This window comes from Lolium perenne, chromosome 4, assembly GCF_019359855.2.
Source record: "Lolium perenne isolate Kyuss_39 chromosome 4, Kyuss_2.0, whole genome shotgun sequence".
NCBI classification, from domain to species: domain Eukaryota; kingdom Viridiplantae; phylum Streptophyta; class Magnoliopsida; order Poales; family Poaceae; genus Lolium; species Lolium perenne.
The window spans coordinates 374197239-374217449 of record NC_067247.2 but is presented as its reverse complement, the minus strand read 5'-3'; the positions used below and the strand labels follow the sequence as shown (position 1 = coordinate 374217449).

Sequence of the window (20211 nt, the reverse complement as noted above, 5' to 3'; positions counted from 1 at the left end):
GCGAAAATAATTTATTTTCGAATTATATTGCTCATATTTCTCAAACAAAGAAAGCTTGTGGATAAGTGATGTCACCATGAAACAAGTCTTAACTTTACTTAAATTTGGATGTATCTACATTGTAAATAGTGTCTACATATATCTAAATTTGAATAAAGTTGAGACATGTATATGAGATAGAGGGAGTACGGTTTTAGAGTATGTTCATGAACAGGGGTGGAGCTTAGTTGAAACAAAACCAGGCTATGGAAATTTTCTGCCTACATATTAGTAAATTTAGCCCAATTAAAACCTATCTTAGTTTCCTTAGAGCATCTTTAGTTGTGTCCTCCAAACCGGACCCCAAAGCGATCTGAGGCGCGCTGGACATTTAATCGCCCCTAGCCGCGTGCACCAAAGACCGATTTGTTCCAGCGCGACCCAATAGAGTGTCCGACGCCCATACCCATCCCCGCTACACAAAGGTTGTTGCGGGATGCCGAACGCAACGTGCATGCAATGTGGCGACTGGCGGGCCAGGAACCGAAGGCCCACAACTTTTCCTTAATGGCAGTGACAGTTTTTGAAGGGGAGGCAAGCGAGATGTCCCGTCGACGCTGCCCCTCCACCACGAGTTGCCGCGCCCTTCCCTGAACGCTTCCTGCCTATTAAAACTAGCCATTCCTCCCTCGCTCCACCACAATCACCGCCGTTGTTCTTCCCCGCCCGCCTCGATGAAATGATGCGCTGCCATGCCACAACCTATGCCATGCTCGGCCTCAACGGCCGTGGCAGTCCGGCACCTCCACCTCCATCCCCACCCGCGCCGCCACCTTCCTTGGCCGGAGAACCAGCGAGGTCCGTCGAGCCTGAGTTTGACGAGCCTGGGTTCATCGAGCACGAAGCCACAATGAGAATGACCCAGCGTCACGAGGAGATGGGCGCACACTTGGTAGCTGACGTGGAGGAGGCGGAAACAGTGGAAGCGGCTGCGGACGTGGAAGTGGTGGCAGCGACAGCGACCATTGAGGAGGAGAGGGACGACGACGACCTAAAGAGCTCAATTTGTTAAAAACCTGTCCTTGCAATAGGACGTTACCAAAATTCTAAAAGAGCGAGGATCTATCTGAAAAAGCCTCTCTCTGTTGTTGACTATTCCGACCCCATTGTTGTGGTTCGACACCGGGAAAGTTCCGTAAACACCGACTGCGCGTCTGGCCCGCCTAACAGGCAGTAGTAAACAATTTGGCAGATTATTCGCTGTCAGCTTGCGTTTCTTCTTCTTCTTCTTCTTGGATTTGGCCCCGCAAGAATTGGAAGCGGCCTCCCGCATCCTGACCGAATCGCCTTTCCTGTCGCTTCCCCGCAACCACCCCGACCCGGTCGACCCCCGATTCGCCCAGTTCGCTTGGAGTTTCGGCCGAATTGGCGGCCAGGACGATCGAGGCGGGGGACAGGATTGGATTTTGATCATCTGGTTGCCTTATTTGGGGGGAAGTTCGTCGGTCGGATAGCTTCTTTCTCGTGGCGAAGGTGAGCAAGTTCTTGGACCAATCGGTTTGGTAGAATTAGCACTCACCGTAGAAGCTTCTCCGTGGAGAATTTTCCTTATTTATTTGCTAGCGAATTCAGGAGTAATCTTCAGTGATTGTATTTTACTGTATGTGCCAAGTTTGGAGTCTTTGTTCAAAATCTCTCGGATTGATTTTGTATTAAAGAAAAAAAACCCTGATGTTGCAGTGGTGAAATCTTTTACTGGTGCAAACTTCCGAGACCATTCATCTGTTCTGTCCAAGACAAGAACATCTCCAGAACTGATAGAAAAGTAGACTGGGATGCTCAATCCCCAAAGCGTACCATCAAATGGTGACGCTTTAATCCAATTATGTACAAGCAACTAGTTTGTGTGAGATTATTGCTCAAATAGCACCAACCTGTGCAATGCCATGTTTACCAATGATCAAACACTGCGACTCCTAATACGTGATTCTAACAGGGAAATGTGCTCGGAAGGGTATGATGGTGGAGCATGATGGAGGGCAGAGAACAGAGGAGGCGACCTCGTAAACTGTTGTGCTGGATGGCGATGCAATGCCTGTGCTCCGGGGAGCAGGCCGTTCGGGTGGATGAGCTGGCCCCAGCAAATGGCGAAGTCGAGTTGCAGGCCAACAATGCCAGTATTCAGGAAGCCGAGTTGTCCCTTCGGGAGGGTGATTCCCTTAACTACGAGGTGCGTGCTTCCTCTTGTTACATAAATCTTCCCTTGACAAAGTATGGTAATACACTGAGGCAAACTGAGTACTTCTGTGGAACGTGCTCATTATTTGGAATTGTCTACCACGGCGCCTATGTTATGTTTCCTTATATGTTTGCTTCACGCCGAACGATACTAAATACGGAACTTAAGTGCTTGAGCTGTTTATGTGACTATTTATGTGGCTTGTTGTCTACACTGTATTGTAGCATAATGTGTCGAAAATATCCATCTTCGACAGTTTGTGCATGCTGTTCTGAAATTATGTGCCACTGCCTGCCATTACTCTTCATTATGATTATACGATGTCTTTTATGCTAGTTTTTAGTTACCACCACATTCTTCAACAACAATACAGTACATACACTGAATATGTGCATCCCGTGTGCAGATAAGTACCACATCAGTCTGTAGTTTTTTCTTCATCTGAAGTGCTTTCACATGTCTAAGATAGCATCGACAAATTTTCAGGAAGCAAGGGCATTGCTAGCAAAAGTAGAATACCAAAGGGGGCATGTTGAAGAAGCACTTCGTATGCTTAATGGGATAAATATACCTGCAATGATTCCTGATGTGAAAATTTCAATCACTAGATTAGCAAGGGCTCAACCAGATTCCGGTTATCCTCCAATGTCCTTGCATTCTGTTAATCTAATAATGGAGACCATATATCTCAAAACTATAGCACTTCGTGATCTTGGAAAGTTCAAAGGTACAACCATCTCTTCTCTATATTTTGTAGGGTATTTTCTATGGACGCCCGTTATGAAAATCTTTTCCTTATTCTTGTAATGCTATTTCAAACATTACATCAACTCAATTTTGTATTTCAGAAGCTGCAGAGCAGTGCAGTACGATATTGGACGTTATAGAGTCGGCACTGCCTGAGGGTTTACCAGCCAACTTTGGATATGGTAGTAACTTTAATGCAACAATATGCAGTGCCATCAAGTTGCTTCCTGAGCTATGGAAATTAGAAGATTCCCTCCCTGAAGCTCTCTCGTCATATAGGAGAGCTCTTCTTAGAAATTGGAACCTCGATTCAAAGACCATTGGTACAATACAAAAGGAGTTTGCTATTTTTCTCCTATACAGTGGCTGTGAGGCCTGCACTCCAACCCTTCGACCCCAATCACATGGTTCATTTGTGCCTGAAAACAATTTTGAAGAAGCTATTCTTCTCTTGATGATTTTATTGATGAAATTCAACCTTGGATGGCTTGAGAGAGACCTAACTGTGATGCATCATCTTACTTTTGCATTGTCCATGTCAGGGCGGTTAAAACCTTTAGCCACCCAGTTTGAGAAACTATTACCTAGTGTGTTACACAGCAGAGAGTGGATGTACAATGTTGCGTTGTGTTACCTGGCAGAAGAAGATGATCTAACTTCCCTCAATCTGCTCAGAATGATATTGAGGTTTGGAGAGGACTCCAGTTGTATCAAAGAACTTCTTCTATCTTCAAAAATTTGTAGCGAGAATGGTGCATGTGCTGAAGAAGGTGCCTCCTACGCACGCCGAGCCCTTGTTAGTCTAAATGGTGGTTGTGACCAGTTAGAGGTTGTTGCGGACCTTTTACTTGGCATTTCGCTCTCCCATCATGCTAGATATGCTTTGAGTGGTACGGCAAGAGATACTCAGCAGCGTGAAGCACTTGAGGTGCTCCGTGTTGCTGGAAAGAAGATGCAACCCAGGGATTACAAGTTACTGTACAATCTCAGCCTAGAAAATGCTGAGCAGAGGAAACTAGAGGCAGCAGCTTCATATGCAAAGAAGCTACTGAAATTGGAGAATGGATCAGAACTAAAGAGTTGGCTCCTTATTGCTCGGATCATGAGTGCTCAAAAACAGTTTAAAAATGCTGAATCTATTGTAAATGCTGCCCTTGATCAGACTGAGAAGTGGTGTCACGTAGATCTGTTGCAGACCAAAGCCAAGATTCGGGCTGCAAACGGGCAATTTAAGAAGGCAATTGAAACTTATACGCAGCTTCTTGCTGTCATTGAACTTAGGACGAAAAATTCCCGCTCTGGGAAGATGGTGTTACAGGTAGCTACTTCATGAAAACCTTTTTTGGAATTCTTTTCTAAAGGATATTACTGTCATGATTAATATTTTCACAATATTATATTGTATTGCTGTACTAAGTATTTTTGCATATGTCATGAAAAACTGAAAAATATGTATCTTTTTGACAAACTAACCTCTTAGTATAAGAAAAAGCAGGAAGCACAACTTTTGTCATCTCGTTTTTTCGATAAAGGGAAATGCATTGATATCAAGCTGACACCACCTCCTGTTTTAATACAGTTGGAATGCTGTGCAGTTGCCCGATATATTAAATTTTAATGCTCGTATTGAGAGCATTGTTTTCTAAGAAAGAGAAAAACTTAAGCCCGACATATTAAATTGTAATGCTCATATTGAGTGCATAGTTTTCCAAGAAAGGGGGAAAACTTAATTTGTTTATCGAATTTATCAAAGAAAAACAAACTCTCTAATACTGCCATGCTTTTTTGCAGGGCTCGAAGGATGATAGAAGTAGGGAAACAGAGACATGGTACGATCTGGCCCTTGTGTACCTAAGCTTGTCACAGTGGAGGGATGCAGAAATTTGCATATCGAAAATAAAAGCTATCAATGCATATTCCCCCTTGGCTTATCATTCTACAGGTGATTCATATTCTTCTTATCACCCAACTTCCCCGTTCTCAAGTATTATTGCATTATTTTGAATTGTCAATACAAGTTCATTCTTAATACTTGTGATATTTACCAATGCAGGAAAGCTACATGAGGCAAGAGGGTTTCTCAAGGAAGCTCTTGGAGCATACTCCACAGCATTAGACCTTGAACCTAAGCACGTACCAAGTTTGATATCAGCCGCCGTTGCTCTTCGGCAGCTTGGCGGGAGGCCCTTGCCTGCCGCAAGGACCTTCCTAACTGACGCGCTGAGACTGGACAGAACAAATCATGTTGCATGTTTTAACCTTGGTTTAACCTATGAAGATGAAGGGGGTAGTTCATCAGCACTTGAAGTTGCTGAATGTTTTGAGACGGCTGCTCTTCTGGAAGAAACGGCCCCGCCGGAACCTTTCAGATGACATCGCATTAGTATTTTTATAGGGAATAATAAAACTGGGAGAAGTTGTAGATGATCACATATTATATTTAGGTTGAGCATTTTAGAAAAGAAGTATATGCAGTACAGGAAATAGTAAAATACAAACACATGTATGATCATAACTGCGTTGATTTTACCAACATCTTGAAATTACAGCATGACACATTACAACCAACATTTTTTTTTTTGCTATGGATGTATATTTGATTGTAATCTTGGAATATGACAAGTGTAATGGTCTAAATATCACTGCAATATCAGACCATTTTGGGCAGCAGGAAACACAAATAAGATATTGTAATGAGCACTTAAGGCAGACATCAATAACAGATGGATTTTATTTCTTTTAGTGAAAATAAGTTTAGCAGAGTACCATAACTGGAAGAACCACACTTAACATTCCATTAGGAAATTAGAGCATGTACAATCATCAATCATGACATCAGTGTTATTTCACACACTAACATCACACATTCAAACATTCTCATGTTTTTACTAAATGCAACAAAACTTTCATCAATGACTACTACTGGAAAAAGTTCCACACTGTGGCATGCATACATCTTTGACCTAGCAACGAAATAGTGTTGCCATATTTAAAAGGTCACATACAAAATTAAATTGGTACTACTTGTTCGCTTCATCAAATGATAGGAGAGTCTGGACAATAGATTCCATAGTTGATCTCTTTCTTCTATCTTCCTCCAAACAAGAAACGACCAGTTTGACCAATGTTCTAGCTTGTACATAGCTGAATTGTCCACTCAATTTGCAATCCACAAATCTGTCGATCCAAGATTCATCATTTCCTTCCAGTTTATCTGCAAGCGTCGTGACAAGCTTCCTGAGCATACTATGCACCTCTGCATCTGAACCGACGGTCAACTCCGAGACTCTGCTTCCAGATAAAAGCTCAAGAAGCACAACTCCATAGCTATACACATCAACTTTCGACGTGATAGGGAGGCCAGAAATCCACTCAGGAGCAATGTAACCTGTCGTTCCTCGGACATGAGATGTGTTCTCACTGGACCCACCTCTGCTTAGTAACTTTGCCAATCCAAAGTCAGTGATCTTAGGCTCAAAGTTCTTGTCCAACAGTATATTCTCAGGTTTCACATCACAATGAATGACCCATTCCAAGCACTCATGGTGAAGATAGGCCAATCCTTTCGCAACTCCTAACGCAATATTGAACCGTTGCTTCCAGTCCAGCGAGATATTGTTTTTGTCACTGAACAAAATGCTAGCCAGTGAGCCATTCTCGATATATTCACAAACCAACAGCCTGTGAGATCCCTCTGAACAAAACCCCCATATTCTCACTAGATTCATGTGGTAAATCCTGGCAATCACACTCAGCTCAGCCTGGAACTCTTCCTTACCCCGACTAATATGCTCCAGCTTTTTCAGAGCAACTGGTCTTTCATCTTCTAAGACACCTTTGTACACTACGCCTGAACTTCCCCTTCCTAGCTCAACTTTGAAATCTATTGTCGCCTTCACTAGTTCTCCGTAACTGTATCTTCGAAAATGACTAGTCATCACTTTGTATCCTTCCTCGGCCGCCCATATCTCTGATGGCCTAAGCTCTCTTCCCAGAACAAAGAACCATGCGAATGCTATAAAGGAAACTTCAACAACAAAAATTGCAACTATGAAACCGTAGAAGTAGAACCACTTTGATTCTTCCACACCATTGTTATGCACTTCTAGATTTGGTAGTATGCTGCTCATCTGGTTGCAATCAAGACTAGGTGGTGCAGAATCAAACACGTCCGAGTAACGAAAAGTTGTGCTTGAAACATTCACCTTGGAAGGAAGCTTGAGATATATTGTTCGCACATCGGTTGATGGATAGGTCCGTCCACTAAAAAGACCAGCTTTCGGATAGCATGACCCTGTATCTTCCTGGTATTGAAAGCCTTTGCAGGTGCAGTCACCCATGCAGGTCCTCTTACAAGCATGTAAAGAAACCGAGCGAATATGCCGCTGATCGGAGCCCCAAAAATCTGTCTGCGGGAGTCTCACAAACTTCATAGGTTCCTGATTATGACATGTTATGTTGACAATAGCATTACAGCCTTCAGTCCAGTTACCTGGGTTCCTCATCACATAGCCTGGTGCGCATGAACATGCAGGTTTAGGTGAGTAGTGACAGATTCCATTAGGACCGCATACGCCATGGACGTTGCAAGCAAGGGACAGTGCTACCATTGAAATTTTCCATGAACCATCTGATTCATTCAAGCTGTACAACCGGAGATTACCGTCAGAATCCAGAGTTAGCCTTCTCTTAATCCCAGGCCCTGCATCAGAGGCCACAAGTGGTTGACCATCAGCAAAATCACTCGACCCGAAACTCCCGTTGTTGTCCAACATCCCCAACCTAGTATTGTTGTACTGGTTTCTATTATCCTGGTAGAGAGTCTGATCAGGGTCTGGCCAGTATATATCCGAAGCTTCAGGAGTGTCATATATAAGTGACAGTACTGATAGATCACTGAAACGGAAGATGTAGTTACCAGGAACAGGTGATTGGGTTGTAGGCACTAACTTTGTAGAAGCAGTGATGGGCTGAGTTGGTAGGAAAGTGTCTGTGGGTGAATCAAAACTTTGCCATATTGTCTTGCCATTGGTATCCTTCAAGATGAAATTCCCAGTATTCAACAGCTGAGCATACTGGACATTTCTGAAGTTGCCACCAGCTTGCCACACAACTGTGCCATCATAATCTCTTAGGACCATATTTCCATCCCTCTGCAAGGCCAGGGTTGACCTTTTGACATGGACAGGGCGGTCGCGATTTGCACTCCACACGACGGTTTTGTTTGCCGCCTTGGAATACCATATTGAAAATGTGAAGGCATTGGTGTAGATGTTGTAGAAACCACAGGAGAAGGTGCCATCTGATGATTGCAGCATGTCAGTTTGGAAGGCTTCGACGGTTAGAGAGGATCTCAAGGGAAGAATGTCATGTGCTACAGCTCTTGAAATTGAAAGGAGAGCAAATGAGCAGAGGAGGGATGCGGTGGGAAGCAGAAGTGAAGGAGGAGGAGCCATGGTTGCAGACACGGTTTCAGCTAATGGCGGCACAAGTACTACTTAGAAACCATTCATTTCTAGTGGAATTCAGAGTGCTTCAGTGTCCAATTTTTCAAGAACATTACTATCAATCAATAAGTAGTCCAAGTTAGGTTTTAGCAGTCGCTACGCTCGATGAAAAGTCCTCACGGAGAATGACACATCTTGGACAGATCAATGAAGACAATGTACAAGGCTTATAACTATCAGTCAAGGTGGGGTCTCTCTTATCCTTGTACAGCTAAGCTGATTGTTGCTTTGTATTGATTTTTTTGGACTCTACATTCAAAGGAATTGACAGTGAACCGTGTCGCCACCTTGAGAAGTGATTGTAGCAAAAACTGTGAAGCAGAAACTTTTATCCAGAATCGTTTAAGCACTGATGTGGTTCAAGCCTATGACATCTTTGATTTTACATTAGTTCAATGCCTCTGCCTTGCCGCGGCCCACTTAATTTTTTTCTTGTCACACATGTACACATAATACACATGCAATTCACGTTCATAGAAAGACATAGCCACATAATATTCCAAAAATGGATTAAAATGTAGTTCAATAAAAACTTGTAATTCAATATGATATGCATCAAAGAAACAACCTAACAGTTATCCCTTGTTTACTAAGATTTCACCTCACTCATATCCTTGGATGGCTTAAAGTAATAGCATTCATAAAAAGTCTGGAAACCATAAGGTTTGGTTAGCTAAAATCAACAATTACTAACATGCGGTGTCAAACATCTCGATAGATCACAAAACTGCTAGTAGTGGAACCATTTCTTTAAGCATAGTAAGCAAGGTCTGAGACTTATGAGATACAGACCTAATGTAAAAAAGCTAGAAAGACGATATGAGCAACTCCATCCTGTCACTAAATCTCACTAACAAAATTTCACTCGTCCCTATCTCATTAATTTCTACAATTACCAAATCACTCTCTCCAGTTCAACATGTATACAACTGAATCTGATTGAGCTAATGTAGAATCTGCTGCCTCAGCACTTCCAAGTTCCAACACAAAAATTACACCACATATCAGCCTATGAGAACATATAGTATGATGTAACAAATAAACCAACACCGAATGTATATTACCATTACAAATACCATCTCATGACTGAACCTGTAATGCGCTCTTCTACAGCTAACTCAAAATGATCAGCTTCGGTAACACAAGTAGAACCTAGTTCAGGGCCTCTAGTTTGCCTGATGGAAACTTTATCAGAACAATTTCGTCATATGTAAACTATGGGCTATCCTTCATTAATCATTATTCTCCAAGAAAAAATTGCTTGCTGCTCCTTATGTCCTCCCCTAGAACAACCAAAAGAGCAAAGGACATAGTATCAGTGTTTATCCTCCAACTCAATCAAGATATAGAATGAGCCGAACATGGCACATCAAAATGAAAGAACTATAATAATAGTAGTCTTCATAAACACTACTCTTTCTACGGGTTCATTCTGATCTCTACAACCTCATGAAGAGGTGGTTCAGGCCTTCAGGGAAAAGTGGATAATGCAGAAGTGAATTCGTACATCTAGATGGACACCGGTGTTTCGTCGAAACAAAAAAGAGCACCCAGATACAGATGCATATCTGAATTTGTGGATGATGTAGTTCAAAAAAATGCCAAGTAAATGCTACTTGTGGAGTTGTGATGTGGTTTATTTACAATACTGATTAAGAAACCATCTTTTTTGTGGTGGTCCAAACAAAAGTACGCACTGCAAAAACAGTTACAGAAGAAGTAAACAGGGGCAAGCATAGGCAAAATGAATCAGATGTTTAGTTAGACTTTTGCAGCCACCATGCTCGATGAAAAGTCTTCATGGAGGATGACACGTCTTGGACTGATGAATGAAGACAATATACCAGGCTTATAACTATCATTCAAGGTGGGGTCTCCCTTATCCTTGTACAGCTAAGCTGATTGTTACTTCATAACGATTTTTTGGACTTAGCATTCAAAGGAATTGACCGTGGACTGTGCCGCCACCTTGACGAGTGATTGTAAAAAACACTGTCCTGCGCGGGAACACAAACATCAGGAGTATTCCATACTCCCTTTCTTTGTTCTGTAGTGGGCGTCAAAGATGTTCTCTATCTTACGGAAAACCAAAACTGATCCCGGGTGCATATACACCCGGCTTATGAAATAAGAGTGTGTCCGCCGAGAGCACCAAGTTCTCCGGCTCGTCTCTTTCCGTGCCATCTTCAATGTCGTGTCTGTGAGTACTTCGGTCGGTGGCATCGGCCCAAGGCAACCATCCCCAGGGAGGTAGTACCACTCCATCACGAGCTCCTCGAGGCGTAGCGGAAGCTTAGCCTCATCGTGGGAGCACTCCATTACGGGCACGTGGTTAGTGCGGCGATCTCAAATGTTGTCAACATCTGTTACTGCGCATTTTGGAGACACATGAGTACGTGACGCCTCTCCTTAACAAGAATGACACAACGGCGTGTGACAAAGTCTCGGGAGGAAAATGCAAGGTCAATTGGGATCTCGTTTGCAAGCCGAAGACTAAGGGAGGCCTTGGTATTCTTAACATCCACAAATTTGCATCCGCACTACGTTTGAGGTGGCTTTGGTTGGAATGGACGGATAACTCCAAGCCGTGGAGAGGGCTTGGAAACCCTTGCAATGCAAGTGATAGAGAGCTTTTTGCGGTGGCTACAAAGGTTACCATTGGCAACGGTGACAAGGCCCTCTTTTGGGATTCTTCTTGGCTCGATGGGCGACGGCCAAAAGATATCGCACCTCTCATATACAACATATCCAAAAATAAGAGCTCCACCGTCCGAAAGGCCCTACAAGACAACTTTTGGACCTCCCAAATCAACTTGCAAAATGGTCTCACCATTGAGCATATCACCCAATTCGCCGACCTTTGGGAAAAGATCTCAACCATCCACTTAAATGATGACCAACATGATACAATCACTTGGAAGCTAACTACTCATGGGTGCTACTCCTCGAGCTCGGCTTACAATATGCAATTTGAGGGCCTCACAAATTCCACCATGCCGGCCATGGTTTGGAAACCTTGGGCTACCCCCAAATGCAAGATCTTCACTTGGCTTGTGCTTCAAAATAGAGTGTGGACGGCGGATAGACTTGAACGCCGGGGGTGGCAAAATTGTGGAAATTGCAAGCTTTGCAACCAAGTCCAAGAATCCGCGGCTCACCTTCTCTTCATGTGCCGCTTCACTAGAAGAGTTTGGTTAAACATCAAGGAGTGGCTTGGCCTCGTCGATGTCCACCCGGAGAGGTGGCACGAGGCTCCAACCGTTCATGAGTGGTGGAGGTGCTTTGTGCAAAAGGATGGGCAATCCAAGAAGGCGATGTCTTCGCTCGCCATGCTTGTGTCTTGGGAGATATGGAAAGAGAGAAATGCGCGTGTCTTCCGGAACCACCACTCCACCGTGGACATGGTGACCACAAGGATAAAAACCGAAACGACTCTTTGGGGCTATGCCGGGGTGAAAGCGTTGGGTAATGTAATGCCGCGAGAGTAATGCTTTTATTTTGGGTCTTGGCCTCGGCCTTGATCATGCTTGGTCTGTAACACTCTTAAAAACTTCTTCTCTATCAATGAAATGGCAAATCTTTTGCCTCGTTTCAAAAAAAAAAAAAAAAATGACACAACAACCTACCTACCTCGCTCTAGCTGGAAATTTGTAGATCACTGGAATCATGCTATTGTTACCCATATAAATGCACCGTCTTCATATTTGCACAGGTAACATGACCAAAACATCCACGCGGAACATTCAAACAAGCACACGAAAGCAAATCAAGAGTGCATCCATATTAATCCTAAATAATTAATTGCACGACAGGTAGTCTGACACACATGTACATTGTGAAATTGCTATGTGACTGTACCATATAAACTCAGCCTGCCTAATCTTCATCGCATACCAAGAGATCTTCTAGACATGAGCCGAGGCTGGGGCAATGTTGACCAAGAGATGTTCACATGTATGGTCGCGAAGCCGAGGTCGAAAGCGAAGGGGTCACTTCCATGCGTGCTAGCTGGACTGATATAGAATCTCGCTACTTCCTCACAATCCGATGAGCCACCGTTCTGACGGATCTTCAGCTTCAGAGCCAACTTAGCGGACCTGGGAAAAGCAATGACATACCTACCTACCTCGTATCTCTGACCACCGCCACCAGCAGCAATCGCACACTTTTCTGGCTCATATCTCCGACGACCACCAGAAGAAACCAAATTACTAGTATATGGTTCACCCACAGTCATACCACCACGACCAACCACAGACTTCGCTAGCTTATATATCTGACAACCATCAGGACCAGGGATGACGCCATTAAACAGCTGTATCTCCTGGTGCACCAGATTACTGATGTAAAATGCCGTGGCATGGAGGCTGAAGCCACCGAGCAGCTCCACCACGCGGATCTGCACAGTGGCCTCCACCGAGCTTTGCAGGAGCCCGTAGCATATGTCCACTGAGCCGTAGTCGCCGTCGATGCGTTCCGTGGCCACTCTACAGTGTGTCAAGGTCCGGTCATTGAACCAGACGGCACCATCCATGAGCTGCAGATCATTCTCTTCGTCATCCCCTCTCTTGATTCGCATGTCAAACTCGACTAGCACCATGTCGTGCCACCGGATGCCTCTCTTGGGGCCGGACATTTGAATATGTCCATCCTCTTGTTCGACGATGAAAGGATCGTCCCTGCTGCGGTTGAAGACGTAGTTACGTAGAGGGTCCAGAGTGTCCCGGACAGCCATGAATCCGTACACCTGAACTTGGTCACCAGCTGGACGAGGATATGCCAGCTTCAGTGAGAATATTTGCATCATGGTGCAAGGATCGTGTGTTTCACAGGACCTCCAGTTCGTCGAACAATTCTCGGTTGGCTCCGACCTCATCATTGGCTCCAGCCCAGCTGATCGACAAGCAATATATAGAAACTTTGTGAATGCAATAGATCAATGCTTAAAATTCTTACCAAAACAAGGTGTACATAGGTGAAGTGCTCGTACGTCCAATACTAGAAAACGGAATCATGACTTAATATGTAATACTGAAGAAGTACATGAACAAACTACTATACAGTAACATCATAATCACAATTTGGGTTGGCCTCTCTTAAAAATCATATGATAAGCACGGTTTACACTAACTGACTAAGTATGGCCAAATTCATGCTGTTTCTGTCGCAACAATAAATTTATGGGCAACAGAAAAACAATCCGAGGAAAATCAATACAAATTTCCTAATGTTACGCATTGGCTCTGTAGTCGCAGAATCAGAACTTAAATTAAAGTTACAAGTCACACTAATGTACAGTAAATATATAGTCATGTCCCACTCGAAAATTGGGATTAGAAAAAAAATCATAAGTACATACTCTCGCTGGTATCATGGAGCTGATAAAGTGTGGCCAAGGAACCAGCAGTGCTCCTCTTGTAGATGGCTCCGTCGCGATGCGTGTAGTACTCGATGACGTCTGCGCGTGGCACTCCATCCACGGGGAACCCATTGGCGCGCAAGGCTACTCTGCTCCGGCGCGGAGGCGGAGGCGGGAGCGGAGCCGTCGACGAAGACAATGCGCGGCCGTACTCCGACTTTCTCTTCTCATCCATCAGAGACCCGTCGTCCGAGGTTAACAGAGGGGTCGCTGGCGCGCCCTCTTGTGCGCCGACGCTCTCCATCTTTTGTCTTCTTGTCGCCTATGGGTCTTCAGGTTTGGTTATTAGGGTTTCCTTGGCCAGTTGGCCCAAATTCCAAATTCTATTAGGTGCCTGTGCACTCTGGTATCTTCCACGGTGCCCCCCCCCCCCCCCCCACACCCCACACCCACCCCACACACACCCCCACACGTATGCCTCGTTAGATTAGAGCATCTCCAGCCGTTGGAGGCCCTCCGGATGGAAATTGGTTTGGATTGGACCTTTTTTTTGGTATGGGAAGCAACAATTTTCCAGCCGTTCCGGGGAATTTACGCGGGCCAGAGCGCGGAATCTTCACTGACACGCGGGCCAGCAACACCCCGGGAAATCGAGGATGACCTGGGGAGTTCGGACGGATTTAGACCTAAATCTGGACGAAAACGAGAAGCTGGGGGGTGTGACTAGTTTTCGTCTGTCCGGATGAAAAAAAGAGGTCTTGGGGGCCTTCTCAGGGACATAGCATCTCCAGCGGCGCGACGCATTTCGGACGCCCAAATTGTCCGCGGGCGTCCGTTTGCGTCGCTTGGCGAACGCAGAAATAGTCATGCGTCCGTTTGCCTCTGGGGCTGGCTCCAGCGGGGCGACGCATTTTCGGCGCATGCCAAAATTAAAAAAAGAGGAACTAGCATCAACTTTGCACGAAATTACAGCCGCAAATTGAGGGCTGAAATAAGTTCATCACACTTTGCAGATGGTACGGCGTAAGTGGAGTCCAAAAGGGGCACAACAAGGCCTGAACAGTAATTTAAAAAGTCCAAAAGGAGACCAAAGTGCTGGGCGCATGATTTCGGCGCGCCTCTTCATGAACCAGGCCCTGGTGTCATCGTCGATGCTGCTCAAGTCGGCTAGCATGATCCTTGTGTCCTCTGCACGGATCTTGGCCCCGGCGTCCATCCTCCTGGCCTCGGCCTCAAGCAATTTGGCCTCGGCGTCTGCCTTTTGGACCTCAATGACCTCTTTCGCGAGGTTGTGGTAGATGGCAGCTGCGGCCTCTATTTCCAGACACCTCTTCTCGTCCCTAGCAGCCAAGGCGGCAAGATTGTCTGCCATTATCTTCTCCATGCTCTGGGTGAACGCAATGGCCTGCGCCTCCCGGGCTAGATCGGCTTTAGTAGCCTTATGGCCGCGGGGACGAGGTGGAAGGGCTTGACGGCCATGATCGTCATCTTCGCCGTCGAGGTTGACCGATGTCCCATTCTTCATAGCTTCATCGTAGGCCGCAAAGCTTGTCCTCCACTTTTGCGCGTCCTTGAGCTTGTCCCAGCAATGGACCATATGGCAGCCCTTCTTATGCACTGCCTTGAACCTCTCCAAGGCCCGGGATACCTGCAATCACGCCAAAGCCGCTAATGATGTACATAGAATGATGTACATCAAATAGAATGATCAAGGTTGTCTCTTGCTTACCACTGACATGACGCCAGCGCCGCTAACGGGGTTGTTTTTGCAATGTTCGATGGCCGAGCAGAACTTGCTTGTCTCTTGTTTGATGTAGTTCCATCATTTTCTGAGGGACTCTTCCGTGCGAGGGTTTGGGATGTGGTATGGTGGGTGCATCTTCTTCTCGTTGTACTCCTGCATGACCTTGTCCCAATACACCTTGCCCTTTTGTTGCGCGTCATTGATGCAGTCATGGCTTGTTGCCAGCCACGCGTCGCACAGACACTTGTCCTCATCGTCGATGAATCCTTGTGTCCTGTGGCTCTCCCCTTCTTCTTGGTAGCATTATCCGTGGTGACGACAGGCTATGTTGGCGCGTCGTCAAAGTCGTCGACGCACACCGGTGTTGGCTGCGTTTCAGTGCCCTGGGTGGCGAACAACCGTGCGTTAGCGATGTCCTCCGCATCTTGCGTCGGTGCCCATTCATGCAGCGGGCCTGTCCCAGCCCGGTCGTCGCCAACGAAGCCGCCGCCAAAGATCATGGCCTGTATGTCTTTCTCATGGCGGTCCTTCCAATAGTCCTACGAATGACCGCACGTCAGGCGGATGATACATGACAATCGCACACATTGAGAGAGCTCACGTACCGGGTCGTCCATCGTCGGGGCAGGCGCTGTCATATCGTCGAACAGGTTGCGGGGCTCCGACATCCTCTCCTCCGGCAGCTGGCGCGTCTTGTGTGTCGCGCCCAGGCATGAGTCACCGCTTTTATGCGCCAGGTTGAGGTCAGGAACCGGCGCCCCGTCGAACTATAGCGGCGCACCGTTGAACTGCACCGGCACCACGCCGGAGCCGAACCGCGACGCTGGGTAGCCCTGCAAGGGAGCGGGAGTTCCAGGACGCAGTTGCGAACTTACCGAGCTCACCATCGAGGCCGGAGGAGCGACGCCGACGATCCCCTCTCGCTTGACGAGCATGTAGCCCTCCGCTATGGTCGGATGGAGGGCTACTTGCGCGACGCCGGCTTTCATCTGCATCTGCCACGCCTACTGGTTGGCGACCGCAGCAGTCTTGCCCTTCAGGTTCTTGCGCCGGCCGCGACGCTTCGCGGCCTCAACGCATTTCTCCTCCTTGGAGAACACCTTGTTTGCCGCCTTCGGCTTTGCCTCCCGGCCGCCGGTGGCGGCCCGCTTTGCTTCCGCCGGAGCTGCAGCCTCCATTGTGGCTATGTTCGTGGCTACAGGGGAGTGTGGGGCGGCGGCGTGTGCGAGAGTTTGCTCGTCATCCATGGTGGTGGCTGCGGCGGCGAGGACGTCCATCGCTTCTGGACTGCTCGCGCCGGTCTAGTTTGATATTTCGCGCGGGGAATGGCCACTGATGGGTGGGTCCTACGTCTTTTTCGGTGGACACTCGGCGCGACCGCGGAGACGCAAACCTGGCGCATATTTGGGCCAGGTTTGTGTCGCCGCGGACGGCCCGTTCACTTTGCGTCGCCCCGCTGAAGTAGGGCCCAGACGCATTTCCGGTCACGGCGGTCGCTCAACGTCCGTTTGCGTCGCACCGCTAGAGATGCCCTTAGGTTGGGCTTGGTTTTCTACGTGGGACCACACGTTTCGTTCCGCTCGCATCACGCAGAACTCGAGCTCCTATTGCCTCACCGCCTCCCCTCGAGACGCCTCTGACTCCTCGCCGCCAGGAGGATGCCCACCTCTACGCGCGCTGCAGGCCCTGTCCCCATGGCGCCGCTTGGGGAGGACGCCCAAACTCCACTCGTGCTGCAAGCCTCCCCTTCCCATGGCGCGGCGCGGGAAGGGCCTCGCCCAATCGCGCGCTGCAGAGCCCCCACCTCCATGGTGCACCGCCGGGAGGACGCCACCCAGGGCCCCCGGCCGTCTCCATTCGCGCCGCCGGGAAAGCCTCGCCTCCACCGTGCGCCCCTTGGCCCTCTCCCATGGTCCAAAAGGTAGATTCATCGATGGCTCATCTCGATGTATTTTCTTGGTGCATGCGTGTAGTTTCTTCTTTTTCTACATCCCACAACTGACATTTTTTCAATTTTGTATATCCCCGATTGAAATCACAAACATTAGTATTTTCTGGGATGTATTTCTTTTTAGAGCTATATGTATTTTTGATCTCTTTTTTTTCTACATCTACGCTGCCTTTTTGTACATCCTCAATTAGAATCAGAGATAACAAAATATTTTCTGAGATGTAACTTTCTGTAGTTAAACTCTAATTTCTTACATTCCAATATGTGTTCTCTGATTTTAAGGAATAAAAGAAGATGGCAGATGCATTTTTTTTATTTGTGTGAATTTATACACGATCAAGAGCTCGGCTCTTTCCCGTCATCTACTCGCCACGGAGTCGATGAACGAGAATGCATTGTTCCGCATTTCATGTGCAGACCTGGGACAGTAGTAGGAGATGTATAGAAATAGGACTTCCTATTTTTAGAATACCGGGATGTTTGAACTTGTTTATTTCCTAATTTGGGTGGAGCCTTCTGGTAGACTAACCGGTGCTAGCACCATGTACCAACGTAGCTTTGTTTTCCACGCTTTAGATGTTGAATGTATATGTACATCTTAATAATGTAGAGACCAAATGTAATATTTAAATATTTTAAATAATAAAGCATAGTTTGTCGATTTTGTTTTGTTTCCTTGGTCGGTCACTTGTAGCTGACCACCACGAGATGGTTCTGATTTCCTAGTCTCGTCAAGTTCTTTGTGTTAGAGTTGTATAGTCCCTCTTCTTGTATTCTCCAGTGTATAAGGAGCTTACCTGCATATTGTAACACATGTACATGTACTGGCCTATGGCTCTGTGTGAATACTAGTTGCTATTTTTCAACATGGTATCAGAGCTAAAGGTTTAGCTCTTTGCACGCTGCAACTCCGTGCTCGATCCACGTCGCTGCCGATGATCTTTCCGGGCTGCTCCAATTCCTCCCTCCTCTCCCGTTCTCGTCGGGATCCATTTTTTGTTGGTTTTGAGCTCCAAATCGAGTTTGGGCCGTCCCAGCCTCCGACCAGCTCGCCTCTGGCATGCCCCGCCCCAGCTGCCCTCTTCCCCGGCGTCCAGCCACCGACCCGGTCGGCCCCCGTCTCTGGCATGCCCCGTCTCCGGCCAGCCTCCCCCAACCGCATCTGTCCCGGTCAGCCCCGTACCCGGTCGGATCCGACCCGTCCGGCCTCGTCTCCAGCAGGCCCCGCCACGGCCGGCCCTGTCTCCGGCCGGCTCAGCCCCGGCTCGCCCCGCCTGTGGCCGATCTCACTGCAGCTGTCCTGACTCTGTCCAGTTCGACCAGATCTAGATCTGGTTCAAAAAAAAAATTCATGGCGTCCTCGCTATGTCAGTATTGCTCGGTGTCCAGTGATCTTTGATGGCACCAACTATGGGGAGTTTGCTGCCTTTATGCGCATTCACATGCGTGGCCTTCGGTTGTGGGGTGTTCTTACTGGCGAGGTCTCTTGTCCGCCGCACCCCACTGCTCATGTGCCTCCTACCCCGCCATCCGTGCCACAGGCCCTTGCTGAGGATGCTACTCAGGCTGATCAGGACGCAGCCAAGTCTACCGAGACTGCTGCTGATGAGGCATATGAGGAGCAGGTACTTGCCTATTCATAGGCTCTTGGCTCCTATCGTGATAGTTTGGCTACTTTTACTCAGTGGTGTGATGAGGATGCTAGAGCTGCCGCTGTTCTTTCGCAGAGTGTTCATCCACAGTTTGCTTCTGAGTTTATGGGTCTTGCTACTGTTGCTGAGATGTTGTATCACCTTCGTCAGCGCTATCAGCCTTCTAGGGATTCTCTGTACTTGTCTGTGTAACTGTGTTGCGTCAGGAGCATGATCTTCAGCAGGGTGACTCTACTGTTGGTGAGTTCTGCACCCAGAGTGTGGCGATCTGGCGCCAATTTGACTCCCTTCGTAGTGTTGTCTTTGGTACTTGCCAGTGTTGCCGGACAGTACGTTCAGATATGGACTTTCAGAGGATCCATGAGTTCATGTCTCGACTTCGTCCAGAGTTTGAGCCCCGTCGTGCTCAGCTGTTTGCTCGAGGTCGTGTTCCTATCTCAGAGGTGTTGACTGAGCTTCGTGCAGAGGAGACTCATCTGCGCGGTGCTGGACTGCTTGGGACACCTTCTGTTCTTGCTGCTCGAGTTCCCACTGCACTTGCACCGCCGCTTCTACCCACACCAGCGTCGACTGCTTCTGGAGGAGCTCGCCCTTTTCGCGGTGGGGGTCGCCCTCGTCCTCCTCGGTTCTGCACACACTGTCGGAGGCCTGGTCACCTTGAGTCTGACTACTATCAGAAGCAGCGGGGTGTGTGATACGTCTCAAACGTATCTATAATTTATTATGTTCCATGCTACTTTATTGATGATACTCACATGTTTTATACACACTTTATGTCATATTTATGCATTTTCCGGCACTAACCTATTGACAAGATGCCGAAGAGCCAGTTGCTGTTTTCTGCTGTTTTTGGTTTCAGAAATCCTACAAAGGAAATATTCTCGGAATTGGACGAAATCAACGCCCAGGGTCTTATTTTTCCATGAAGCTTCCAGAAGACCGGAGGAGATACGAAGTGGGGCCACGAGGTGGCGACACAGCAGGGCCGCGCGGCCAGGGCTGGGGCCGCGCCGCCCTGGTGTGTGGGCCCCTC

The 20211-nt window shown here is 47.2% G+C and overlaps 3 protein-coding genes across 4 annotated transcripts; 1 reads left to right on the top strand and 2 right to left on the bottom strand.

Moving 5' to 3' along the window:
- The first annotated feature begins 1190 nt into the window (after positions 1 to 1190).
- LOC127325691 (protein NPGR2) lies at positions 1191 to 5533 on the top strand. 2 transcript variants are annotated; one of them, XM_051352506.2, is made up of 7 exons: positions 1191 to 1512; positions 1720 to 1885; positions 1976 to 2209; positions 2705 to 2945; positions 3067 to 4283; positions 4757 to 4907; positions 5019 to 5533. In XM_051352506.2, exons 3-7 carry the CDS (start codon positions 2009 to 2011, stop codon positions 5336 to 5338), a joined length of 2130 nt encoding a protein of 709 aa, XP_051208466.1. In that variant the 5' UTR covers positions 1191 to 1512; positions 1720 to 1885; positions 1976 to 2008; the 3' UTR covers positions 5339 to 5533. The 2 variants fall into 2 exon arrangements, with proteins under 2 accessions (XP_051208466.1, XP_051208465.1); XM_051352505.2 differs by lacking the exon at positions 1720 to 1885 and having other exon boundaries at positions 1192 to 1512.
- Positions 5534 to 5858: 325 nt separating this feature from the next.
- Positions 5859 to 8515, bottom strand: LOC127325690 (putative receptor protein kinase ZmPK1). The gene has a single exon (XM_051352503.2). It carries the CDS (start codon positions 8419 to 8421, stop codon positions 5986 to 5988), a length of 2436 nt encoding a protein of 811 aa, XP_051208463.2. The 5' UTR covers positions 8422 to 8515; the 3' UTR covers positions 5859 to 5985.
- A 3723-nt stretch (positions 8516 to 12238) lies between these two features.
- Positions 12239 to 13354, bottom strand: LOC127325669 (uncharacterized). Its single transcript, XM_051352485.2, has one exon. It carries the CDS (start codon positions 13349 to 13351, stop codon positions 12356 to 12358), a length of 996 nt encoding a protein of 331 aa, XP_051208445.2. The 5' UTR covers positions 13352 to 13354; the 3' UTR covers positions 12239 to 12355.
- Positions 13355 to 20211: the final 6857 nt, after the last annotated feature.

What these genes read in the sequence shown, in the direction of transcription:
- LOC127325691 (XM_051352506.2), top strand. Translation starts at nt 2,009, where the DNA reads ATGATGGAGGGCAGAGAACAGAGGAGGCGACCTCGTAAACTGTTGTGC. An exon ending in GTGATTCCCTTAACTACGAG is followed by an intron (nt 2,210 to 2,704) that starts GTGCGTGCTTCC and finishes ACAAATTTTCAG; the next exon opens with GAAGCAAGGGCATTGCTAGC. An exon ending in CTGGGAAGATGGTGTTACAG is followed by an intron (nt 4,284 to 4,756) that starts GTAGCTACTTCA and finishes GCTTTTTTGCAG; the next exon opens with GGCTCGAAGGATGATAGAAG.
- LOC127325690 (XM_051352503.2), bottom strand. Translation starts at nt 8,421, where the DNA reads ATGGCTCCTCCTCCTTCACTTCTGCTTCCCACCGCATCCCTCCTCTGC.
- LOC127325669 (XM_051352485.2), bottom strand. Translation starts at nt 13,351, where the DNA reads ATGATGAGGTCGGAGCCAACCGAGAATTGTTCGACGAACTGGAGGTCC.